The following is a 27,266-nucleotide window of genomic DNA, read 5'->3' as shown; positions in this document are numbered from 1 at the left end:
TCTCTCCATTGATTCAAGTTTTATTTTAGACCTTTAGTAAAACCTTACTTATACTTTGTCACTTATTCAATTCTTAAATTTTCTGTAAATTTAATAAAAATTTTATAATTCATTACTCACTCTTTTGCATTTGATTAGCCAAATCTCTCACAGTTCTTCAAATATAGGCAACTCTTAAGGCTTCTGGGGACTTCCTGTCAAAATGGCAGGCTAGACGGTCCCCAGCATCACTCTCTCCCACAAAGCAAAAAATGTACAACTATAAAAAAGCAACGACAGCCAAGCTAGAACCATTAGAGCTCAGGGGAAGAGGAGGAGAGACCTACGGAGCTCATGAAGGTGGGAGATGCCACAATGAGAGACACAGGGAACTGCTTCAACCATTTCGTATCCTGGCTGCTTCCAGGCTGGAGCTGGTGAGCACACGGAGCAGGAGCCAGCAAAAGCCGAAGCTGTGCCCTCCAGATGAAGTTGCCTGGAGGTGGCAGGGGAGAAGAGGGCCTTGGTGGCCCCCAGGTCAGCAAGACCATTAATCAGGTTATTGGGGACTCACATAGGAGCAAGGGGCCACAATAACTGAAAAATAGGAGCCACTCAGAGGCTGGTGGGTCATTGCAAGGGACCAGAGCATGGCCCGTCCCTTGGGAAGGGTTTGGAGCATGGGCAATGGGACGACGGGCCACTGGGTGAACACTGGGGCACAGCAAGGAGAGCTGATCTGCCCCCCAATCAGCACAGGACCCTTCAGAGGAGACTGGTCAGGAATACAGAATTGCATGGGGGACAGATTGATGAAAAGACTCAGGCCCAGATCAGGGTTTCCACACAACCCAGGTGTACTGACCTCACAAGAGCTGGAAGGACATGTAAAGTCAACCCTTAAAACCTGAGCTGCACAAAAAGCATTTCCTAGGAAATCAGCAGCAAAGCCACAATTTAGCTCAACCACAGAGCTCAAGCACTGTTCCCCACAGTAAGTTCACCCAGTTTAGAAGTGAGCAAAGGACAACAAATTAGTTCCAGTGCAGAGTTTAAGTGGTGGGAAGAGCAAATAACCCAAAACACAACTGAAAGAAAAAACAAAGTACTTGCAACCAAAGACAAAGTTTGATATTCTCTAGTAAAGGTCTCCTTTCACCAAAGATCACCTATAACACCTAGAAGGACCAGAAGTGCCCTGGGCTACCAAGCCAGAAAGGGGCGAGGGCCGGGGGCCTCAGCCTGGCACCCCAACACCTACAACCAGTCCTGAGGGTCGGGGCCTAAGGCCTTGCCCACACCCCCTGACATGCACAACCACCCCAATGACGAACTCCGAGCCACTGCAGGAAGCACCCCAGGCTCTCCCAAGCGAGGGCAGTGGGAGGCTTCAGGCTTCAGTCACGCCCCCCGACACACACAACCAGCCCAGTGACTACTACTGAGCCACTGCAGGAAGCACCCCTGGCTCTCCTGAGCTGGGGTGGCAGGGGTGAGGGCCTTTGCCACACCCCTCTGACATCTGCACCCAGACTGGTAATGACCAAGCCACCGCTGCAAGCTCCCAGCCTCCCCCGTGGGAATGAGGGGTTCACACAGACCTCAATCCCACACCTCCTCCTTCCTCTCACCTGCTCCACAACAACTTCATAAAACGTAAAAAAAATATATATATATTAATGTTTAAAAAAGTAAAAACTATGAAGAATGGTTAAAAAAAAGGCTTCTAGTCATTCTCCTCTTGATCGTGGAATAAGGATAAACAGAGGACAAAGCATCAGCAAGGGCTCCAGTGGGCATCAATCACATCCACAGTGGGTGCAAAGGGCACTCGACAGCTCCAAGTAGTAATAACTTGGAATTCTCAGTTTAAATAAAATCTTTCCAAACATAATCTTCATCTAGTCCTCGTCTCCTCCAGTTTGGTTGGTGACTGGAGCATCTGTGAATGCATAGTTGCCACTGTGACCACATCCATGCTGTCTTCCTTGGGACAGAGACAACATCGGCTCATGGGACTTAGGCTGGGACAGGGTGAGTCTGGAGTAGACAGAGGGTCAGCAGAGCCTGTGCTCCTTGGTTTTTGCGGCTGAACACCTCATCTGATTCTGGCAATTTCTATTTTCCCTGCTCCCAGATGAGTGACATAAGATTGCAGAACAGACTTCAAGAGGTTTCTTCCTCCAACATTTCACAGAACTGGAGTTTTTTGTTTTCTTTTTTTTTTTTTTTTTGTTGTTTACACAAGGATTTCATGGAAGATAGGATTCTGCAAAGTTCTTCTGCTATTCCAGGAAAATAATAAGGCATCCCAGAACTTCTTTTCTCGTTTGGCATCGCCATGGTCGAGAATCACGTTACCAAATGATAAGAAGTGGCTTTATTAAAAATGAAAACTTTGATTCTCTGTTCTCAAGTGTTGGCACATTTGCATTTTCAGTTACTAAAGAGCTTTCTTCTTTCACAAATATATTCTCAAATTGCTAAGAGAGAGGCCCTGGTGTTCGTGAGAAGAGAAGGTCCTTTCCTTTGATGTAATTTCTGAACAGTTTCAACACAATTGAACACCTGGAAAGGAAAAAAAAAAAAAAAGAAAAGAAAAAAAGAAAGAAAGAAACACAAGACTTGATTCTCTGAATACTTTTCTTCGTAATTTGGAAAAATAGCTGGTTGAACAGTTGAGACGACTCTCCTCTTTTCCTTTTCTTCCCATTTCTGTTCTCTCTTGGGGCTTTTCAATAATGACTGCCTTAGTGGAAAACAATTTATGAAGTCAATTCATAAGGAAAAATTATAAACTATCAGATGCCACAAAACCTGTATTTAAGGACTTTCAGAGGAACCCAGAGGATCAAATGGCCAGTACGACGTTGTTACCCTGCTAGTCACATGATGACTGGAGCAGGCTGAGATTTTTGTAGAAGCCGTGACCAGTGTGATAACAATGTCTGGATCAAGATATTTGGAGATGGCACTAAGCTCACAGTAACACCTCCCGGTGAGTAACTTTTTCTATTTCTACTGTACTATTGAAAACCTGATAGATACTTTCTAGAAAAAAGACAATTTACTACCAACCTTGTCTGTCATTGCCACATTCTTGGCTTCAGTATGTGAATAGCAATTTTGTAGGTACAGGCACAGGACATGGAAACAACACTACTTTGTAAATGCTTTCTCCCTTCCCTGGCTGTAAGCAGATTAAAATGCTACATTTAGAGCACACACACATACACAAAGAATAGACTCAGGCTAGAAATTAAAATGACTTCGGGATCATGTCAGTGAACCACTGGCATAAGTTATCGGTCCAAGGTACTTTTTTGTAGAAGGACTTTTGAGTGAGAGGCATCAAAATGAACTTTGTTAATTACCTCTTCACTATATTTTGGGATATAACTTAGTGCTTTCTCCCTAAAACCTGCAAACCCTCCCTCTATTATTTGTTTTATTATTATCTCATCCCTAACAACAGTGCAAAAATATTTCTTATAGTCAATTACTGTAGAATCTCAATACATTCTACTTCTCATTGACCTAGCTTCTTAGAGGGCAGGCTGAGATCAGTCAACATTTCTGCTACTGTGACTTTTGTTACGTTGCCTGCCCATGGGCCAGTTTCATGGAATTCCCATGTCCAACGAGACATTTCAGCTTCAACGTCAGTGAAGAGAGTCTTGATGGTTTACATCCTCATTTATTCATTCTTCTTTCAGCAAATATTTATTAAAGACAATTTTGTGCTGGATGCTGAAGATAAAAGAGTAAGTGAGACACAGTTTCCACACTCGAAAGCTTCCAGTCTAAAGGATAAATCTTCTAGATTTTGGCTTGATTAAGTTTGTGTCCCTCAGTCTGTGGCTACCAGACAAGCAGGAGGTCTTGGGTCCATTAGCTCATTTCCTTCCTTAATCTGTGTGGTAGTTATTGCTTATAAAATCCATATATTGTGTTTAGTGGAAGAATTTGATGTAATTGCCCTTTATCATCCCATTAAAGAGAAAATTAATATCAGGTAATAATTATCAAGAGCCAGACACCATGCTGAACAGTTTCAGTCCCTTGTCTCCATCCTCAAAAGCCCTAAGCAGAAGATCCTCGTAGCCATTTCACAGATGAGGAAACTGAGGCTGACAGAAGTTCGGTGACTTTCCTAAAGTCATATGAGTAGTAACTGTGGCAAAGTTTGGGATCCAATCGAGACCTGTCTATTCCAAAGTGCATGATCTGGACCAATATGTGATTTTAGAAATATAAAATCATGTCTTTTTATTAGGAACATTTCCTCTTTTGTATCTGAACTTTTAAATACACTCTTTAATTGACTATTTATTACTAATAGCTCACCACTAAAGTGTGGGAACAATGCTTCTGCTGCTAATCTTGGCATTGAAGTTACATCTCTCCCTCCAAAAAACATCGTGGAAGTCATATTTAATATGTATTTATTAAATACTCAAAATATAATCTTAAGATATTTCTATAGAACTTGATAGTTATTTTGACACCATTCCACTGAATTTTCTTTTTGCATTGGTTTCAAATTTGCTAGAAATGTTGACGATGGTCAAGGAGATTTACCAAACTCTTAGAGTATATTCAAGTCACAAAGAACAGTCTGTCAGCAGTAAATAGCTTAAGAAATCACCATTAAGAATTCATATTCCATAACAACTCATCTGCTCTAATGTCAATGGTAATGGGATTCTGAGAAAAGTTACTTTAGAATCAATCTAGATACCCATTCCTCCATACACATACGTAACAAAATACCTGTAAAGAATATTCAATATAAATTTACTAAATGTTCAAACGTAAAAATTCTGTTAGTTTCTCTTTGAAAAGTAAGGAAATATTAATTAATTCTAAATTACAACTCTAGGTAAAGAAGTGACTTTATATAAAAAATACATAAGGTTCAGGAAAAACCATGAGAAAAGATAAGATCAGACTCTCCAGTGTACGTAATGCAGGAAGGGAACAGACATACCCCAGGCTGCTCAGGCAGAGTGAAATCAGTTCTTACATTACTGATTACGTGCAGATCTAGTCTGATTTTATTTGAGATTTGTCTTTCTTTAATGTCAGCAGGGCCAATTTTCTTGTACTTACATAAATATTGAAAACATACTGGCACAATTTTAAAACAAGCATGAGGGAGATTTCTTTTAGTGAATCAATGTCATGGGATTTATTCCAAAATTATAGACATGCTCAGTTATGAATGTGCACTTTCAGGATTAGCCCGTGGATACAGGAACCAACGTGTTCAAGAGTTCTCCTTCCCAGAACAGTAAAATATGTAGAACATTGTGAGGCTTAATTGCATAAAATGTCACCGTATACACACACATTCATAAGCCTATAACTCCCGAGAAGTGAAACTTCATCAAGAATTCATGAAAACAAATTTATTTCTGCCAGCAATGTTGTATGAAAACCTAATCCAGGGCAGGATGATATTACTAACACCTACACTCTTTTTCTTACTTTCACATTTGCCCCTAAGCTAATTTTATTTTATTTTACTTTATTTTTTTATTGGTTATTCATGGGTAGAAAGCTGACTGTCACCACTCGTGTCCAAGATGTGATGGCCAGATCCATACTGGCAGCATGCCCATTACCACACATTGTGATTATACCCCATGTCCCCCACCCAATTAATCCCCAACCTCCCATTCTATTGCATTTCCCCCTCTCCACTTTGGATCCCTAGGTCTGTTCTCTCCCTCTGCAAGTGCAATGCACCACTGTGGTCTGTCTTTCCTCCCTTCTTTCTCTCTTTGCTCCCACTTATAAGTGAGCACATGCAGTATTTTTCCTGCATGAGGGAGATTTTTATAAAGTCTTTTCAGATAGTGGGCAATGCAAGGCAGCAAAATGAAAGCGTTTGGTCCTGGCACAAAGCTCATTGTTACAGGTAAATTTTCTTTAAATTCTCCAGTGTATTATAGGGAGGAGAGGCAGGTAGGCAAGTGCTGTAGGCTCCGGTGCAGGTGCTGAAATCTCCGGTGCAGGTACTGGCTTGGAAGTCTTGGAATTGCTCCTGGTTTGGTCCCTAGCCATGGTGGGAAATCCAGATAGTTCAGGAGATGGTCCCAGGTCCTGGGAGGCAGTGCTATTCCTTACCTTGCATGGGAGACGTGCAAGGAGTCTAGAGCAACCATAGATCCTAAAGAAAGGAGGCAGGAGGTCCCCTCAGCATCTCTCTGTTGAAAGGCTTGTAAGCAACTTTAGGTCATGTATCTTATTTGACTTTTAAAATAACCAATGGAAAAAAGGAAAAAAAAAATTTTCTAAACGTCATTTTGTCACAGAAAGGTTAAATGTTTGGTGATTTGGCCATAAGTAATCAATATCAAATGTCAAAATATTTCTCTGTGTGACCATACTCAAGACTGACACAAGCTGCCCTCATTTGTTTTTTTAAAAATCCAGGCCCCTAAGTTTCTTCATTTCTCATTAGCCTTAAGGATGTGGTTTTGCCTGGATGAGGGAGACCACCTCATGAGGGCGGTCCTAGCCGTTCAGATTTACTGAAGGGGACGTTTTCAGAGAATTTTCACAAAGTTGATAACATTAAAAACTAGCACTGAAGGGCCGAGCCCGTGGCGCACTTGGTAGAGTGCTGCGCTGGGAGCGCGGCAACGCTCCCGCCGCGGGTTCGGATCCTATATAGGACTGACCAGTGCACTCACTGGCTGAGTGCCAGTCACGAAAAACGACAAAAAAAAAAAACAAAAAAAAAACTAGCACTGAAAAAAATGAAAGGGATAGTATATTATGGGCTTTTTAGCGGTGGATATTATATGAAGAGATGAACTCATAAACTGAAAAGTGACTTTTCATTCCCCTTTTTTCCTACTGACAGTGTGTATTTTGGCAATCAAGTTAATAAAGGTGGCACAGATGCAACTCACAAGTCCTCTGAGAAGTGAATTATTGGGAAGTGCAGTGCAGGAAAAGGCAAGGACTTTGATTCTGAAATAAGACTTCTGGGGTACCACTTTCTGTGTACCTGTCCTTTAGCAAGAAAATTTTGAATCACCAATTATTGAATCGCCAATATTAAATATAGTTGGAAACTTGTTATAAACCTGAAATACATATTTAATTATTAAATAGCTATAACTATTTAATTGATAAAAGAGAAAACAAGAAATAGAGAACACTAAAATAAATATACATATGAAGATTTGAAATATTTACTTTCAAATGAAAAGTAGTTGATCTTTGTTAAGTTTATATACAATTCACAGTGCTGCAACTTAATAAAATACAATCAACTTAGGCAATTTGGCTCGAATATATTATTTGATTATGTAAATGAATGTACATAAATGAATTGGACAGGTTCATTTACTTTTAAAAAATGTGAAAAAATGCATCATGATAAAAATTTGGACCATGAAAGTCACGATCCAGAATATAGGTACTAACCACATCTAATCAAATGCACTATTTAATGGTTAGTCAACTAATACATTGAGAAGTTATGAAGGTTCAGGATTTATTTTATCCCCACAAGAATGAAACTTAAAAAATCTAGCCAAGAAAAAGAAATAAGAGACAATAAACAGTGCGGTACCATGCAGAAAATTTCCAAGTTCATCCATTTGATTTTCAATTTCTTTAGTACAATAAGTCAGAAGTATTCACATGAAGAAACACAAGTTTCTAAGATGAAAATTACATTAGTTAATGTATTAACTACAGACTAAAATTATATTATTATAATATACTATGGAAATATTACCCCTATCTTTTGTAACATGCTTTTAAAATTAAAAACAATGTACACAGTTAGAGAAATATACAGTATCTTACTATTATAATAAGTAAAATACTATCTGCACTAAAAGCAACATACATAAAATTAAAATAAGCACATTATGACATAAGTATATTTATAGCATGCTCAAAAAATTTATAATATATGCTTACTGATTTTGTATCAAAATCAGGAGTTTTGCGGCATAGGCAGAAATCATCTAGAATTTTTTTCCTTTTCTTCTCAAATGAGAAATTCAATTTTTATCTTAAGAAATTGCCTGTTCAGTTATTAAACTAACTTCAACATAGCCCCCCCAAATATTAGCGATGCATTTGAGTTTCAATTGCAAATCTAATAAGAAAGTCTTCTAACATTTATAGTTTCAGTATTTGATTAAAATAAACGTATAATCAATTCACATTCCAGATTCAAGTGACATGCCTTTTTACAAAGGCATATGATGCTTTGTTTATATTATATATTATGTAATATTTGTTATATATTATATATTATTATAAAGGCATACGATGCTTCATTATATATTTTGACATTATATGTGTAGGAAACACTGGACCTATAACTTTTTTGGAGGGAGCTGTAACTTTTAACATTATACTAATTATATTTAAACTTTATTCAGTAGATTAAGACAAAGGGAATACGGAGCTGCAAAACAGTTAAATGCATATGGGGTAGATACAAATTTTTGGAGAGACACTGAGAGTTGAACTATGGATATACTGATATGTACAGACCTCACTGATGGGGTAAATCCACATTAAAGCAAATATGAAAAATACACCCCTGCTGTATACTTAGTTGTGCTTAAACTTCAAAGGAAATTCCAAAATAAAATGTGCCTTCGGTGAACGTTTTTTAAAGCAAAACATAATTTTGATAAGTATATGACTTGGTAGGAATAACACAAGAGCATTTCTGAAAATAATAACACTTTTTAAGAGAAGTTTTGGAAATGTTGCTATTTTGCTTCTAAATCCAAGACATTGTGAACAATTTGGAGGTACAGCTTTAAATACTGCCCCATCCAAAACCTGGAGTGGTCCAGATGTGAAAGTGAGATGTTATGTCAAGTTAAAAATTAACTTGGAAAACCCCATGAACTTCAGAACTGGGAAGGAGAACCACGTTTGAAGCTAAAAGTTCAACCCAACAGATTAAAAGCACACAGGAAAGCAGATTCCCATTTAAAGAAGCAACTGCATACTGTTAAAAATAAAAGTGAAAAACTTCTTCCTGACATTTATTCATATGGGAAATATGACAACTGTGGTGCATTCCAGAAGCCGGTACATGAAAAGGGGGGATGCACAGAGTTGTGCACCATGAGGACGTGAGTTGTTTGGCCAAAGAGCATAAGTTACAAAGGACGGGGAAGGGATGCACTTTGGAAGGGGCCAAAGATCGTCGTCTGCAGAGAGATCATCCAAGTTACCTGGCCTCCTTCCCTCTTCTCCTGCCACCCACCTGGAAACCATGCTCCAGTAAAAAAAAAAAAAAAAAGACAAAAACACATTTAAAAAGAATGTGTTCATGAATGTTGGAAATCTTGGCATGAGGCAGTTAAAACTCATGCACCATCACAGCATGTGGAGAAAGAGCAAGTCCTGATTTTGATCCAGGCTCTGAAACTCAATAGCTGTGACTTCTGGAAGTTACTTAAACTCTTGATTCTCTTCTCACATCTGTAAAATAAGGACAATAATAAACAACCTTGCAACCTATTGGGGATGAAAGGCCATGGCAGGTGCTAATCCAATGGCAACTTTTCCTCCTATTGCTGTGCACGGTGTTGTTTGCAACAATCCAGGGTATTTGCATTTCTCTAAGAATTCCATTTAACTGATATTCCGTTTTTCCCCACAGGTAAAACCCCTGCTGGAGACATTTTCCCCAAGCCCACTATTTTTCTTCCGTCAATTGCTGAAACAAACCTCCATAAGGCTGGAACACATCTTTGTTTTCTTGAGAATTTTTTCCCTGACGTTATTAAAGTGTATTGGAAAGAAAAAAATGGCAATACAATTCTGGAATCTCAGCAGGGAAATACCATGAAGACTAACAACACGTACATGAAATTGAGCTGGCTGACAGTGACTGAAAAGTCACTAGATAAAGAACACAAATGCATCGTCAAACACGTGAATAATAAAGGAGGAGTTGATCAAGAGATTCTGTTTCCTGCAACAAACAAAGGTATGTGTATATAAATGTAAGTAGAACCTCCCAGGAAACTTATCTGAGTGGGAATGCCCCACCTTTTTCCTGCCAAGTAATAATGGAAAACAAATATAAATCTTTCTTAAATGTTGTTACATTTAATGGTAGCATCAATGCTCTGCTATTTCCCATAGAATTAAAATGGTATGGGTGTTGGAGAAAAAAAGGAAAAATTTACTTAAGCTTTCTCAGCTTCAGTTTCATCATCCAAAATATTAAGGTCACAGGATGTTTTGTAGAATTTTTATATGGATTAAATGACACAAAATACGGGCAAGCCCCTAGTAGCTTAACACACAGTGTGTTCAGGACGGTTTCCACTTTTCGTGACTTTACTTGGTCAGGAAGTAAGCACAACTGTATGTCTTGCGGAAATGTTCCACCAAGCAGGCAGCATCAACACTCCCTTTAATCTTGCTGTACACAAAGTTTAAGTACAAACAATGAGGTCTTTTTATCAAAATGGGATTTATATGGAGGAGCCAGAGCACGACTCAACGAAAAATGAAATAACGTTCGCTACTGCAGTTTTATGGCAGCCTTCGGTTTTTCAGATTTTTATTTCATGTATCACTGTAAGTAAAGTTTCATGATTAAAGATGGGGTGAGGCTAATGTGCACACACACACTTCATCCTTCCTAGTGGATGTCTTCATTGTCATTGGTAAACGCAGCTCAACAAACTTCTAGTGGACTAGCCAGGCCTGCGTGGAAATGCGCAGGAATGCACTGCGATGAGCAGTCAAGACAGCACCCTCTTTTCCTAATCAACGAGGGTCACCGGGGTTCAGGCATGATGTCCAAAGCAGTCCCTTTGCTGCAGATGCTGCACGTGTCCAGGCCAAAGGCCCCAGAGTGGTCATGAGAAGGAATCATTTTGTATTCCTCCCTGGAGCCGACAAGCCCTCTTTAACCGGTGGGAACAGGCACATCGCAAAACGCAGGAAGGCCTTTGCCTCCCACCAGCCCCCATCTCTCCTGACGTCTGTATCCTCTCAGGGCCTTAGTTTCTGTGATGACCGAATGAGGTTTGGAGCATTGCCTTGACTTTCTCCCGGGGCTGTGATGGAGAGAAGTGGAAATGATGTCAGTGACAGTGCGTGCTTTCAAATACATGGAGTGGCCGCCTTTATTCACGCAGTCATTGTACTTATTTATATCCTCTCTTAATTCAACTAATACAACTATGATAGTGCCCCTTTGTTCTGTTTAATTGCTGAGAAGCGCAGGGTGCACAGATACCAAAGCACGTGCCCTGCAGACCCGCTACTCTCATGCGCCCAGTTAGGGTCCGACGTCTCCAGTGACAGGGACAGTAACAGTGCAGTAAGTTCCACAGCAGTGAGGGGCACACAGGACGGAAGTCCAGTCTTACAGTGGGCTTCACCCAACACTAGACACTAAATCCTAGGACAAGCGTCCTTCGTGGCTTCTCATGGCGACAGAGCTCAGGAGGACACTTCTGTTAATGTTACTCAAGAGCTAACTCTCAATGCCATTCCCTTGAAGCTTCCCCTCCCCCCTTTTTGATCAATGTTAAAAATGTAACATGGGAACATATCATTTTCAAGTGAAATAAAACTAATCTGGTCCAAGTTTTCAACCAACCTTGACTGAGAGACAGAACTTATGATACACACATAGATTTCCTGATGAGGAGTTGCTCGTTCAATGCACGGTGATATTTTTATGTACCTTTTAATGAACAAAGTCACTATAAGAAAAAGAAGGAGACTTTTAAGACCCGTCGAAGTCAGTTGTTGAAGATAGTTGAACATCTGAACATGATTAAACCAATATTTTCATTCTTCAAACTTACCCTAAAACCTATTTTTTAGAGCAGATCAAAAAAAGAAAAAGAAAAGAAAAGAACTCGTTGAGTGTATAAAATTGCACACCAGAACCATATACATATAGACAAGAACACATCCAGGAGAAGAAAATTGTGACTCTGTTTTCTTCTATCTGTTTAAAAACATTTTGTCTTTGTATGTATGTTGGCCTTTTTTTTTTTTTTTTATACATCATAGGGAAGTACAACTCTCATCTCAGGTTTTATTCAGAGAAACATAAATGTGACTGGGCCTGTCCTGTTCCCAGAACGACTGGCACTGAGATGCTGAGCTCCTGTAATAAAAAAGGCCATTAGCTAGGAATAATTATGTTATCTGGAAAAGAAGGGATTTTTGGTGTGTGTGTCCACAATGTTGGAATTACGTTGTCTCTCTGTAAATTACTTTTTTATTTCTGTAGATCATTTTACAAAGTACTTTCCACATGCCCTATCTCACTTAACCCCTACAGCTATCCTTTGGATACCAGCTCTGCCATTCACTGCTGCGACTCTCAGCTAGTTACCTCTGTTCTCTAAACTTTATTTCCTCTTTTCTATCATGGGCCACGCATCCCACAGCTCACTGAAGTGTTCTTTGACAAGAGAACACGTGTGAAGCATTTTACATAGTGCCTGGCACAGGAATGATCACTCAGTAGATATGAGCTTTCATTCATATTGCTGTTGTTATGTTCACAGACAGCAAACCTCCAGAAAATCAAGTGCACGAATTGGAGATATTGGAGACACGCACGACTTCGAATGGTATGACTGGTTTCTTCTGCTTAGATAAGGAAATTCTCAAAACCAGACTTCATCAAACATCTAAGATTCTGTTGTGGATTCTAGGATTGGATGGATTCTTTTTGGTAGCAATAGTTCATGTGCAGTGTGTGCTGAAGACTGTAACGCAGCCACTTTTCTGTTTATTTTCCCATTGAACAGGTATTTATCAAACACCTATTTTGCAGTAGGTATTGTGGTGGGAGCTGTGAATACAGAAGGAAAACCGGATGGTCTTGGATATTACACTCGTTAGGATAAAAAAGAAAAAACAATGTATCCTTCATGAACTTCCACATCTTCATGTACAGAAACATACAAATTCGATATACGGAATTTTATAGAATCAGACCAATTATTTCTGGAATTGTGGGGGCTCATATTGTTAATGACTGTCTCGCTGTCAGAACATTTTATGTCTGTGTATATATACACACACATACATATGCACACACACATACGCATACACACACGCACCCAGTCAAATAACAGGCATGAACAACTGCCTAATACTTGCTCTCATTTCTTCTAGATACTAAAAAGCCTTGTTTGGAAGGTGAAAATGGTAAGTATTTGTGCTTTTTCCCCTCCTGATCATCTTAACTATCTGAACTTCCCTGGCTTCAGGTAGAAAACAGACTGGCTTGGGGTAGCAGGATGGACTGAGTGCCATTGTATTAATCCTTCATTTCCTAGGAGTCACATTAGCACAGTCAACTGCTGGTCTTGGTCTGAGATGACTGTAAATCAGAGGTTGCAGTGATGGGCTCTGAACTATCTCAGCAATGGGCCTGTTGATTCAACTCATGGATTTATCCGTATGTCTTCTGTTTCTGTAACTGGGGAAAGCGTGATACCAAGTTGCTTCCAGATCATTTATTTATGTTTTAGTCTTTGGTCCTTGCTGGCAGCTAATAACAGGAACTAGTGCCTACCAAGTGCTCTTTATGCGGAGGCTGTGGGCTGTGCTCCATGTGGTTTTCTTGTTGAAACCTCACGATGTTCCCAGGAAGTGGGGCAATGTTGTTCACCCATTCCACACACGAGGGCGATGAGGGAAAATTAAGTCCCTGACACATGCCACCCAGTCAGATCTGGGGTTTCAAATGAGGCCTTCTGACGAATATTTCACACAGCAAATTCTCTAGTCTTCCTCTGTGATGTAGTCACGGAGCAAGAAATTCTGCAGCTGAGGCACCAGGACATGAAGGACACATGGGGGGGAGGGGGGAGGGAGTGGGTTCTGACTTCCACAGACCGGCCCTCACCCTAGTTCTCTCAGTGACTAGTTGCATGAACATGGGTAAGTGACTTGCATTCTGTGAGTGGTACTTTTCTCAAATGCCAGTGAGAAGAATTACACCAAACTCATGTTTGTTGAAGAGATAAGGGCACAGATGTGACATGTCTAGCACTGGGAATCTCATTTAGCAGGCACAGAATAAGCACTAGGTTCTGGCCCTTTCTCTCCACACGTGCACAGAGAACACGACTAGAAGCATGGGCTCCAGCCCTGCTGACCCTTCCTCTATTCCAGTATGCAGGGAGCTCTGGACCTCAGCTGCCACACAGGTGAGGAGTGGAGGTAACATCTCGTCCCACCAAAGGCAGGGAGTTAGGAATCTTTCTACACCACGGACTAATGCTTCTGGAGTTTTGACACTGTGAGGACAGAACATGTAAAATGGAAATTTCCACAGGAAGTGACTTGGCCCCACGGCTCACCATGTAGCCACTGTGGCCCACCCGGGTATTTAAGTACTCCTTGACATCACGTGGGTCTTGCAAAACTTCAACTGGTGTGAAGTGCAATTACCCAATAACATCAAAGCCACCATGAGACACTTAGGAAATACAGGTGAGTGTGTCACAACCACCTAACATCTCAGAGAATTTGGATTAACCCCATTCTCCCATTTTCTATAAAGCCCTCTTTACTAAAACCTCCCACCCACCCTGCTGCAAACACGACCAAATTCCCATGCACTGACCCTTCCTAGAGGTCTCATTGCACGCACAGTGTGCGATGGCGTGGATGCTTCTAAATCAGCAACTCAACTTTGTATTTAGGCTTAACCTTTTGACGTCTGGTATGTTTATTGCACACGAAGATGTAGAATTACAGAGCAGCTCCATGGGTTCTTTAGCATCTTGTTGCTGGGGCTGAAAGCTGGGCTCTGACACTGAATGCACGTCATGAGCCGAATTCCTTCTCTCTGTCCTCAGTTTCTTTGTTAATGGGAATGAAAATAATCTCCCTCTTTCCGTCTCTCTCATAGCTTGTTATAAAGATTAAATAAGATAAAAACTTTACAAGCAAAGCTCTCAGAATAGTGTTTGCTATTTAGTTAGCGTTAATAAGTACTGATGTTATTATTACTTAGAACATTTTTGGGGTGAAGAAATTCTAGAATCTAATTATCACAACACTTTTTCTTCATTGGACTCATTCATTAAAAACCCAACCTTATTCTTCTATAATTTGGAATGTTCTAAGTGAATTGAGCAGAGGTTAATCAACTTGACCTGTGAGCTGAACTGACTTGTCTTGCTCTGGTGCTGGTGGCAAATGCTTACTTTTGGGTTTTGGTGGTGGTGGGATATCACTTCAATGTAGATCATCAGAAATAAATATTTGTGATCCCTTCCCGATTAATGTGTCTTACCCTGTCCAAAGAACAGGTGAAACTAGCTGAACAACTTTTCTCAGAAGCACTGGGGCAGCAGCTCACCAGCACCTCTGCCTACTACACCTACCTGCTCCTGCTCCTCAACAGCGTGGTCTACTTTGCCTTTGCCGCCTTCTGTCTGTTTAGAAGAACAGCTGTCTGTGGTGATGGGAAGAGTTCCTAACAGACGGTTGCAGAAAGGGGACATCTTTTTGGCGTCATGTATTGTCCCTGACACAGTAGCCCACGGCAGCCATTAGCACCCCTCTCTCCAGTCTCCCTCAGCTCCTCCAGCCAGCCCGAGTCATGGCAGCTGCAGTGTAGACAGCGCACAGCCTCCAGTTGTGCTCCAGTGCCCTCGCACAGACAGCTGCGTGCAAACCTGCCCTTCGCACACACTGGAGTGGCCTTATTGCTGTTCGAATTCTGTGCTTTGTTTTTCATAAGCACAATAATAAACAAACAAGCAAACAAACAAACCCCAAAGTCTACTTTTGTTCATGTGTACCTAAACTTGATGAAATTGAATGGAAAGTTCAAGGTAACAAATAGCATGCCCACTGGGCCATGACATTCGGTGTTGGTTGTAATCATGGTCTGCTACCACATGCAGTGCAATTTCTGATCCTTTCCGATACAGTGGTTATGGAGCACTTGCTGCAAACACATGTTACTTCTCTTTTAAAGGTCAGATTCATTTCACTTGGGACATTTTGATGGCAACAGGACAACGTCTACAGTGATTTGCACTGTGTTTGCTCAGCTCTATGCTAGTGTTTCACAAACAACGTGTTTCCTGGTCCTCACGACAATCCCATGAAAGCTGCATGCACCAGACAGGCAGCACGATGGGGAAGCTAGGCACACAGGACTCTGGACAGAGTGCCAGGGTTTGAGTCACGGGTCTGGTATTTAGTATCTGTGTGGCCTCTGACAAGTTACTTGAACTCTGTGTGCTATAATTTCTTCATGTAAATTGAAGGTGCAGTGTCCTTTCTCCTGGAGTTGTTCTATGGATTAGATGAGTTAATAATGCTTGATACATGCGAGTCCTCAGCTGCACTGATATGTGCTCTTGATAGTTCTACTTTAGAAATAGTAGATACAGCCCCGCACACACACATATGAAAGCACTAACAATGATTGCTATTCTTCTCTGCAGAGAGGTTAGGTGGGATGGAACAGGGATTCAGTGAGTTTCTACCATGCACTATGCAATCCATGAACCCTCTCAGAGTTCCTCAAGGTGGATACAATCAGGGTCCACAGTTTATAGATGGGAAAGATTAAGCTACCCACACAAGGTCATGATTTCTTTTTAGATAATTTATTATACATAAATGTGGGGTACAACATTGATTTTCAGTAATTGTGTAGAATGCGTGGTGGTTAGATCAGTATAGTTAGCTTATTCATCATTACAGCACACAATCATTCTTTGTGTCCATTGACCAATTCCTCATTAGCCCCTTCCCGCCCCCCGTACCCTCCCCTTTTCCACCTCTAGTTTTCTAAAAGTTCAATGTATTAATGACTGTGATTGTTGTTTGTATGTTTCTTTTTCTGTGGAAGGTCACGGTTTTTTAAGTAATGGCCGTAATTTAAAGCCAGGTCTCCCTGAACCCACAGCCCCCTTTTCTTTTTACCCAATATCATGTGTCTTCCACCTATCCACTTTCAACTGGCAAAAACAAAACAAATGAAAACACGCATTGCTTCTCTTCTCTTCCGAGGGGGCAGTGAGGAATTTCTGCTATGTTTTCTCCTCATTTAGACACCAGGCCACTGGTTCGTTACTAATTTCCCATTTCTCTTTCCCCTTCGGATAAAACTATGACCTACTCTGGTTTGCCTGTGACTGCTCCCCTTGCTATAAACAGTATAAACGCTCTGCCTTGCTTTGTGAGTGTGTGTCCCAGATCTGCACTGCTCTTCTCAGGGGCTGCCCATGAAGTGGACTGCGAGTCTCAGACATAGCAGGCCTGTTAATGGTGCTTTCGGGTGTGTACACCATTCTGATGCCCCAGCTCCTTCCACAGTCTGAGAGGGCCCAGAGGTCCCCAGAATCACCTTGTGAAAGTATCCGGTATATCCAGGTGTACGTCTGAGGTAGGCACTAGGTTATGCCTGCTTTTTGGTCCAGTGTGATTCCACTACAGAGGGAAGCCCCAAGTATGTTGGGAGGAATTCTGGACCAGAATCCACACTTCACAGCTGGTTAGAGCCCTAGCTATGGGGTTTGGCTCTAACAAGCTGTGTCATTTGTTGCTGACCACCCCACATTCCCTGAGTTTATCCATCCTTAGAAGAACGTGTTCAAACTAAATAATTTTGTATTTCTATCAGAAGTCGCAAGTTCAGTGATTGACATCCTAAGGAAGTACTAACAGCGATCACTTGTACAGTGCTCACTGTGTACCAGGCACCGGACTAGTACGTGTTAACTCATTTAATTTTCACGAGGACCCTATGGGACATGTACAGTTATCACTGTTCTACAGATGGGGAAACTGAGGCACAGAGGGCTAAGACAATTCCCCATAACTACACAGGTAGTAAGAAATAGGGCTGGGATTTGAACCCAAGCAGCCAGGCTTCAGGAGCTCTTAACTTCTACATTATTTACTCCTAGAGTGGGAACAGGTTACTTTCAGTTTCAATTAAAACAGAAAAATTTCCTTCCTTATCAGGTTCAGGGCTGGGGAAGAGATTTGCCTCTTGACCTGTCCATATTTCTTCTCCTTCTCCTACGCTGTTCATACAAATAGAGGATTCCAGGCCAACCAGCCTCACCAGTGCTCATGCTGGGAAGGTTTCTATATACTGGTCTCCCATCCACCACTAGGACCTCTGGGATTAAAGTCCACAGCACCTGCATACAAAATACATATCACAAGAACAGACGACATCCATACGTGTGCAATGGAAAAATTAGGCAAAGATTTACACAGTCCCACAGAAAACTCTCAGGTCCCATAGTCATTACAGAGCTAGAGAACTCCATATGCTTCTAAGTATTAAAAAGGGAAACTTCAAGGAAACCATTGTCAAAATTTTCCCGATTACAAATTCTCATGACTGTTTTGGGTTCTTTTCCTCCCAGATTAAATTTGGAGGCTTTTGGTCTAGGAAGCAGGCCATAACTAAGCAATACTTGATTTCCCCCATGATTTTAACCAAAGTCCTGTATAACTGGAGATTCTGAGCCATAAGAGATGAACAGAGATACTGCCCCAAGATGATACCATCAGTCAAAAGGGTGGAAACTCAGCATTTCTGTTAGCCGTGAGCACATCCCTGAGTAGATGCTGGGTTTCCATTGTGTTCTGTTAGGCAATTTCTGTTTGTTTGAATGGTGATCACTGTGCACCCGACTGAGCACTGCGAACTCTGCTAGGCAGTCTGCGTCCTTTCCCTGTAAGGCTCCCAATGCACCATGGGCACTTCACTCACTTCGGTGACAAGAAAACCAGGTCTCAGAGAGGCGAAAAGACATGCTGAATGTCAATCACCCGGAGTGCGCATGACTCCAGCCCTGTCGGACTTAAGACCGGCGGCCCTATCTGTTCTGTTGGTGGCACTCCTCCTGGAGGCCTTTAACAGTCATGGAGACCTGGACTTTGTCACAGGCCAGGCATGGGGACTTCAAAACTCCTCGGTAGTTCTAAGGTGCAGCGTGGGTTGAGGCCCACAAGTTACAGAAACAGCTTCTGAGCCACAGCCTTGCTGTCTCAGACCACAAGCCGGGGGAGCCACCAGAGCACAACACACGTGTGGACCTGCAGTACCTGGAAAGTGTTTTTCCCATTTCATCCATCAGTTACCTAAGGAAACACAAGGTGTCTACTAAGATTGATGTGCAAGGATGTTCAGTCACTACAGCACCACATACAGCAGGCCCAAAGTAACGCAAATGGCCAATAAGAAATTCTTAAAATAAAGGATGTCATACAATAGGCCAATATGCATCTTGAAAAAAGGTAGATTCTTTAAAGAAATGGAAAATGATCAGGACATGGTGTTAAAAAATAATATGCATAGCATGATCCTGCTAACATTGTTAGATAATATATGCACATGGCTCAAAAATAAAAACACATTTTCATGTACATATAAATGTACGTATACAAATATATGTGCATTTGTCTATGTTCTCATTTTCCCTCTTATGCTAAGACTGTACACCATACACATCACGTGCTTCTCTTTTCATGTGTAAGTGCTAGAGCTCTTTTTGTTTCAGCGTACCGGGACATTTGGATGGCAACAAGGTAGTTCTCTGGTGACCAGATGAGATTTAATCCGTTCCCTGCAACAGACCCTTGGTTATTTCCAATATTCTACTATTATGAAGAGCCCTGACATGAGAGCTTTGTGAAACAGATTATCCTGGAAACCAAGTGAAGGTTCCCATGCCTTGACAAACATGGTTCATTCGTGGAAAACGCTCAAGGTCAAACCAGCCTCTACTGGTTGGGGCTGTGTTTGGGGTTGCTAGGGTGTTGGAAGAGAAAATAAGGTCGGTAAAAAGAAGACCAACCAGACTCAAGAAAGATTAAATTTAATTTAGATCTGTTCCTTGATTCTTCTGAATATATCAGAGCTCTTTAGGCCATATACCTTGGCCCCCTTGTTAGAGATCTGGACCTGTTTCTGCACTAGGAAAGCACAGAAGCAAAGAGGAAACTTTCAAATGGCTACTAGCTGTGTGCGACTTGTGTCACTGCCTGGGGCACCAGCTAGCGTTTCCTGCGGTTTCAAACTTCTGAGCAACGTCCTTCCCCAGCTCGCCCTGGGCTGCCCTGAACGGCAGTCGTGCAGAGGGAGCGCAGTGGTGGAGGAGCCGGAGTGGGTGCTGGGAGGGCACAGTGCGGCTGATGGTGTTCAATTTTCTCAGGCTTCTTTTGTTTATATGCTGATAAATGTGGTTAACTGATGGAAAATAATAAGTCAAACCGGCGCCTACTGGTTGGGGCTGTGCACAGGGTGGCTAGGGTGTTACAAGGGAAAATAAGGACAGTTAAACCACAGCTAACTTTGCTCACTTCAAAAGGCCACAGCTAATGGGAAGGAAATCTCCATCTCCACACGTATGAGATGCTCTCAAACTTCATCTTTGTCCTGAGGGCAGGTTGGGCCCCCGGCATCTGATATTCAAAGTTCATTGGCTGCTGTGTGAGTTGGGAATGTGATGCCCAGGACTACTGGGACCCTGCACCTTCGGTCCAGTCCCACAACCCTGTTCTGAAGGACAGAGCAGAGAACGATGCCACACAGCACTGAGATGATCCCTAACGAGTGTCTGTGTTTTCAGGTGGTGTGTGATTACAGAAGGCAGTACCTTCGGTTTCATTTCTCAGTGTAGACAGGGCGACACAAGCCACATGACTGTGAACCTATTAGCATAGGTTGCTTCTGGGACTCAGAGATATGGATGCCCTGAGTTCAACCATGGAACTGAATGTCACCCACTGAATCCCTCTACAGAGACAAAATGACTTCAGAGCCCACCGGAGCTTGGCTTAAGAGACGACACTAACGTCAGACAGAAGTGTGATTGGGGTCCATTAGAAGAGGGCTGTACAGCAACGTGAGCACAAAGAGCGAAGCTCCCCATCCCTGCCGCACTCCACATGGTGGGGAGCTGGTACCCAGGCCCTTGGGCTCCGTCTCTCAGTCCCTGGGGGAAGCGTGTCTCCATCACTGAGATAATCACTTCAGGCTTCCACAGCTGGAATTCCATGGCACATTCTAATCACATACCTCATCCCCCTTGGTCTGTGCTCTGAGAGCCCCTTCTGCACCAGCCCTGGCTTCCTATGAGGGAGAGACTTGTTTCTTAAGATAAATAAATAACCCGAACCTTGGCTTAGCGCATTGTCTGTAGGCTTGGTATATGGACGACTCCACTCCTGAGACAGAACACTCTCACTAGAAACTCCACTGAGTTCCTGAGGTTTCGGTCCCAAGGCCAGAACCCAGAGATCGTCTTTGTCCCTTCTCTGCATTGAGAACCTCCTCCTGGTGAGACCCCAGCCTCCCAGCAAGGCCGCCAGTTGCACCGCTGAGGTCTGGCCCACTCTTAGAACAAGGACAGATGGGTTGATCTGAGCTACACAGACAGTCAGTGTCCTCCCACACCAGCGTCGTCACCACTATACTCAATTAAAGTTTTCTTAAATGACACAGAGACCAAGGAGAGAAATCTAATAGACATCTTGCCTTCCAGGAGCATTAAGGTGAATATCTGTTTTGGACAAAGTAGCTCATGATACAATTTAGTTCTTGAAATTCAAATAAGCTAGAGAGGAAGGCAAAACGACAGCAATGATTTCATAGTGTGGATTCAATAAGAGTCTTCAGCGTATTTCAGAAGCACATTGCTAAGGCAGACACCATTTCATGACACAAATAACGCAAAATGTCTGGTGACATTTTACATGTATTCACAATCTCTCACGTGCCCCTTTCATAACTCCAACACTTTAGACCGAATGCATGACACAGAAGAAGAAAAATTAATCATTTTGATATGTTGGATTTTATTACTTTTTACAATTGTCCAAACGACACATGTGCATGAGTTAAAAACCACAAGGGAAATGTAGGGTGTTAAAAAAGAAATACGAAAGAAATCTGAGACATAAAACAAAAAAAGTGTTTTGCCTACTACAAAACTGTTATTTCAGTATGTTAATGAGTCTCTTAATGAGGAACCCAGCACAGACGTTCCTTCAGCTGCTCTGGGACAGAGCGGAGCAGTGTCACTCACTGGGCAGTGTCTCGATCTCCCCAGCCCCAGGCAGGCGGCCGAGCCATGTGAACGCGGTGCCCTGTCCGCGAGGTCCCGTGTAAACACATGCTGGCTCAGCTGCCCAGTGCAGTCAGCAGCGGCGTCCCCATGGCCAGGCGTCTTCCCCTGGGATGACTCTCAGGGAGGCTCTTCACACTTAGGGAGAGACAGAGGCAGGTGGGCTGCAGCGTGAACACAGAAAGCCCCGCACAGGTTCCCAGGCGCCTGCGCTGAGGGCGGCGGGCAGGGCGGCTCCGCCCGCGGGCTCCGGCAGGGGGCGCAGTGGCGCTCGCGTCCCCGGACGCCGGGCAGGGCGGTGGCGGAGCGCAGGCTGGTGCATGCGCAGGCTCCTTCCCGCAGGACCTCAGCCGCCTCTGTCCCGGCTTCCTGCCACTCGAAAGCCACCAACTGTGTTTCCTTCTTGGTTGGACAATTAGACCAAGTGGCTGCCGCTAGCTACAGTTCATGTCTCTGCCTCTATTTACGAGGTGGAAGTGGCTCCTTTGACAGTTTGAAGGGACATAACGAGGGGCTCTGCCCAGAGCTCCCTGTAATCCCACTGCCATGTGCGGCAGCTTCCACATGCGCAGCTTCCCCGGTCACCCCCAGCCCCTCCAGCGACAGGCGACGCAGCGCTAGACCGCCCTGCACCAGACGGGCCCAGTTCTGCCACTTGTCCCCCGTGTGACTCTGAACAAGTCACACGGCCCCTCTGTTGCTCTGTGGACTCGAGTGTAAAAGGAGGCATCTGCACGCGCTGTCCCTGGAACATTCACAGGTGACTCCCTGCAACTAGGACAGTGACTGGCACACATGTCCCGCCTATGTAAACAAACGTGACTCATCCTGTTCTAGAAATGTGGGTCTCTGAGGTATTTCTCATATTTACAAATTTATATCTACAGAGAATACGTTAAGAAATTTACATTAATTAAACTGACTGGTAAATTCATGTGAATAACACAAATCTGAGTATGTATTTGATTCTGAATCTACTCAGAGAAGATCCTACTTTGTGGCCAGTTTCATTTCCAAACACTTACTTTAAGAGAAGTGGCGCTCAAAGCTCTAAAAGTGGTTTTTCACCGTCCTGTTTCTCTTCAGCTTCTTCCTCAGATCCTACACCAGGGGAAGAGGCAGGAGAAAAAGCATGTCACTCCATTAAAGGGACAAACGTGTCATTCAGATGACAACACACATGCATAAAAGTTTAAATGGAAGATGCAAATGTTTAATCCTCAGGAGATTTAAGTTAACAACGGCGCATTTAGTGCATTTAAAGCTTTATTTCATATAGGAGGAAAACTTAAAAAACAATCTATCACTTGCACAAATCTGTCAACATGGCTTTCACTTGTGCACGAGGAAAAGTGTTCACACAGACCAGTAGTTGTCACCCTTGGCTGGTCCTCCTCCTCCTCTCGGCTGACAAGCTTGTATGTATTGTTGAAGGGTAAATAATGCTGAGCTTTGGGACAAAGAATTTAATCTAGGTATTTCTAGAAATTGCTATGCCAGGTGAGAGAGCAGTTTCCTAAGGCTATGAGTGCTGTGTCTGACGGTCACCCTTGTGCCACTGCCAGTGACCACTGTCCAGCAGTGCTGGGTCAAGGTCCAGAGAGCCTTATATGATCCCTACACGCACCCCAGTCATCCCACTCTGGATTCTTTCCTTAGGAACCATCTCTAAAGAAATAATATTTATGGTTCATTAGGTAGAGTCTCTCTAAAAAGTAGAAAAGAAAGCTAACTATCTGGAACTTTAAAAAGATTAAATATTATGTTTCCATGAATTGGTAAATGGATGCCTCCACTTACAATCATGTTTGCAGGTAGTTTATAACAACACGGAAAGTGCACGTGCCGTAAGGTAAAAGCAAATACATAATGAATAAAACTTTATGTACCACAAGATCACGTTTGATAAAATTTAAAAGCCAAATGTATACGTGCAAATGACAAAGAGTGAGAAGAAAATAACCATGTGACTTTTATATATATTTCTGGATATTCCAAATTTGGTATAAGGTACTTTAATTGACTTTATAATTTTTACATTTTATTTTTTCAAAGCACGATGTAAATAATATAGGCAGGATGGGCACAATAATGTAAAATCACACACACACACACAAACAACTAGAAGGAAACAAACTACACTGTCAACGCAATATTGCCTAATAGTTTGAAGGATAGGTGATTTTTAATCTTTGTTTGTTCCATCTTCTTATAAAAAGCATGTGTTACTTTCACAGCCAGGGAAGGGAAATAAAAAAAAAAGGGAGCTGTGAGAAGACCAAGCAGGCAGGTTAGGGATTTAATAAATTCACACAAAAAAGACGCAGCCTGCCTCAACTGCTGCTTTGCTCTTGTTGGATACCCTTTAAGGAGGACATTTTTATCCTATGAGAAATGTCTGCCTGGATCACCAGCAAGAGCACATCTCTTAAAGGAGGAAGAACACCTGAGACTCCTTAAGAATCTTAAGAAAAGACTGTCCCTCATCTCAGCCTCATAAATGTCATACAGTCCAGGTTGAATTTGTGGTGAAATAAATATAGAAGGGTGCAGTGTAGGAAGAATTTACTTTCCAGGCTATTAAGCTGCTGCAAATCACAGAGACGTGGGTGGCTGAACTGCTTTCTCACTTTGAAAGTCTGGGGAAGACGGTCACAGCAAGCCTTCCTGCTCCCAGGCTCACTTTCCACATGCCAGGCCAATGGCATTTGACCCACAATGAATGGATGTGTCTTGGAATTTTGTGGGAATCCTAAATAAAGCTAAATTCATTTTTTTTAAAAGCTAAATTGTTAATAAAAACATAACAACATGCATTTCTTACATACTTTAAAAGAGACTTTTGGCTATGGTCTAGTGAGGAGGTTAATAAAGCCTCTCCCTAAAACGCACTCATAAAACTTGGCAAAATGGACAAAAGCAGGCTTTCACCTCTCTGGAAGTGACCAAAGGCAGACTACAAGGGGAGCAGTGTTTATATCTGAAAAACTGCAGAATGCAGGGACCCACATGGTGCTCCTGCCTGGAGCTGCTCCCGCTCCTCCCCCACCTCCCACCTCCCAGCTCCATGGCCTGCAGGTTCTCCAGGGGTGGGGCACATTCAGGTGAGAAGAAGAGCCAGCTGCTCTGCTGGACTGAGGTTGTGGTCATTGCTGCAGTAAGCATTTGCCTGGCTGAGGCTGAGGGCATGCACAGAGGAGAACCAAGAAACCCCAAGCTAGCCAAACATGCTGAGCTGTGAGCACGAGCAGAGAGGGTTTGAAAGGATACAGCCAGAAGTAAAAGCTGAGGAAGACCTGAAAATGGCCTGACTATGAATGTGTTAACCAGCCCATGTACATAGCCCCTAGGCACAGGATGGAAGCCTTAATCCAGTGTTTCAGTGCCACCTCTGTGCAATCACTGGCTACCACTAAGCTCTGTAGACACAAGGTGACTTGTATGAAGCTAGGCTTAGAAAGAAAAGCAAGACTTAAAAAGAAAAAACAATGATACAAAAAACGGAAGACAGAAGCAGCCACACATCCCAGGGAGTCTAGATTTTGCAGATGTAGCACCATTTATTAAACAAATAAACAAATAGCAAAAATAGCCACCTATTGAGAAAAAACATTAGAATCCAGAGTTGCTACAATATAGTTTCAGCAAAATACTCTCCAACTAAAAATATGACATGCAAAGGAAGTGTGACCATTCTCACGGAACAACAACAAACGGTCAAAACAATCTGTCTCCAAATATTGTATTTAGCAGACAAAAACATCAAAGTAGCTATTATAAATATGTTCAAAGAACTATAGTAAGCCAATTCTTAAATTTAAGGTAAATATGACAAAAATAAATCAATAAATACAGATTCTCAAAAAGGAAACAGAAAATACAAAAAGGGACAGAAATTTAAAAAAAGAAATTCTGGATTAGAAAAGCATAAGTATAATGAAATATTCACTAGAGGGGATCAAGAAAATATTAAAGATGGCAGAAGAAAAAAATCCACAAAGTTGAAGATAAATTGATAGCAACTATCCAATCTGAAAAACAGAGAGAAAGAGACAGAAGAAAAATTGATTAGAGCCCAGAGGCCTGTGAGATAACATCAAGCATAACAGCATACATGTAATGAGGGTCCCAGAAGAAGGGAAGAGAAAAGAGTCAGGAAAATGTTGAAGAAATTATGGCCACGATTCCCCAAATTTGTTGAGAAATATCAATCTACACATTTAATTAGCTGAACGAACACAGACTAGGATATATACGAAGAGATCTAAATGTACATCATCATTAACCTGCTAGAAGCCGAGGAATGCACGACAATGAAAACATATCAAAACTCATGAGATGTCACGAAAGCAAAGCCTAGAAGAAAACATATGGCTTTAAATGCATCTATCAGCCACGATGAAAAGTCTCAAGTCAATCATGTAAGGGCACCTGAAGAAAGTAGAAAAAGAAGAGCCAGCTAAACTCAATATAAACAGTGTAAAGGAAGTAAGAGTTGACTTGGCACATTGATGGTCAACTGATTTTGGAAGAATGTGCCAAAGTCTTTTCAATGGGGGAAAGGTTGTGGTTTTAACAACTGGTGCTGGGACAACTGGATATCCAAAAGCAAGAGAATGAATGTAACTTGTGTTCCAAAAGACGGTATGAAGAAGTGAAAAGACGAACGGGGAGGAAATAATTGCAAACCATACAATTGATAAAGAATTTTTTTTCTAGAATGTATAATGAACACTTACAACTTAATAAATAACAAAAGAAAACAACTAAAAAAAAATGGCAAAAGATGAAATAGACGTGTTTCCAAGGAGACACGTATGAACGTAACGGGAACTTAAAAAAAAAATCTGTCATTAGGGACATACAAATTAAAACGACAATGAGATACCACTTGAAACCCATGAGACTGGCTGGCTATAATAAAAAATAATGATAACTCCAAGCGTTGATGAGTATATGAAGAAACTGAAACCCTTATATGTTGTTGGACAAAATGTAAAGTACATGTTGAGTATCCCTTATCCAAAATGCATGGGACCTGGAGTATTTCAGATTTTGGATCTCCTTGGATTTTGGAATATTTGCAGAATACATGCTGGTTGAACATTCCTAATCTGAAAATATGAAATCCAAAATGCTCCAATGAGTATTTCTTTTAAGCATCATGTCAGCACT

The 27,266-nt window shown here is 42.0% G+C and overlaps 1 protein-coding gene and 1 gene segment (V, D, J or C); one reads left to right on the top strand and one right to left on the bottom strand.

Annotated features, from left to right (window-relative positions):
• LOC134391125 (T-cell receptor gamma chain C region C10.5-like) overlaps positions 1-15,464 on the top strand; it is a 35,836-nt gene extending 20,372 nt beyond the window's left edge. Inside the window, 4 exon segments of the C gene segment in view lie at positions 2,923-2,977; positions 9,641-9,970; positions 14,192-14,218; positions 15,304-15,464. Coding sequence covers positions 2,923-2,977; positions 9,641-9,970; positions 14,192-14,218; positions 15,304-15,464 — 573 coding nt within the window.
• A 6,334-nt stretch (positions 15,465-21,798) lies between these two features.
• The window catches only part of STARD3NL (STARD3 N-terminal like), a 51,039-nt gene continuing 45,571 nt past the window's right edge, over positions 21,799-27,266 (bottom strand). For all 5 annotated transcript variants that reach the window (XM_063114820.1, XM_063114819.1, XM_063114822.1 and 2 more), the window contains 2 exons: positions 23,117-23,192; positions 21,799-22,229 (listed from right to left, as the gene is read on the bottom strand). In XM_063114820.1, the coding sequence (XP_062970890.1) occupies positions 23,134-23,192 (59 nt within the window). In that variant the 3' untranslated portion in view covers positions 21,799-22,229; positions 23,117-23,133. The remainder of the gene's footprint in view (positions 22,230-23,116; positions 23,193-27,266) is intronic.

Source organism: Cynocephalus volans, chromosome 11 (genome assembly GCF_027409185.1).
Source record: "Cynocephalus volans isolate mCynVol1 chromosome 11, mCynVol1.pri, whole genome shotgun sequence".
NCBI lineage: Eukaryota > Metazoa > Chordata > Mammalia > Dermoptera > Cynocephalidae > Cynocephalus > Cynocephalus volans.
This window is presented reverse-complemented; position numbering and strand designations above follow the sequence as displayed.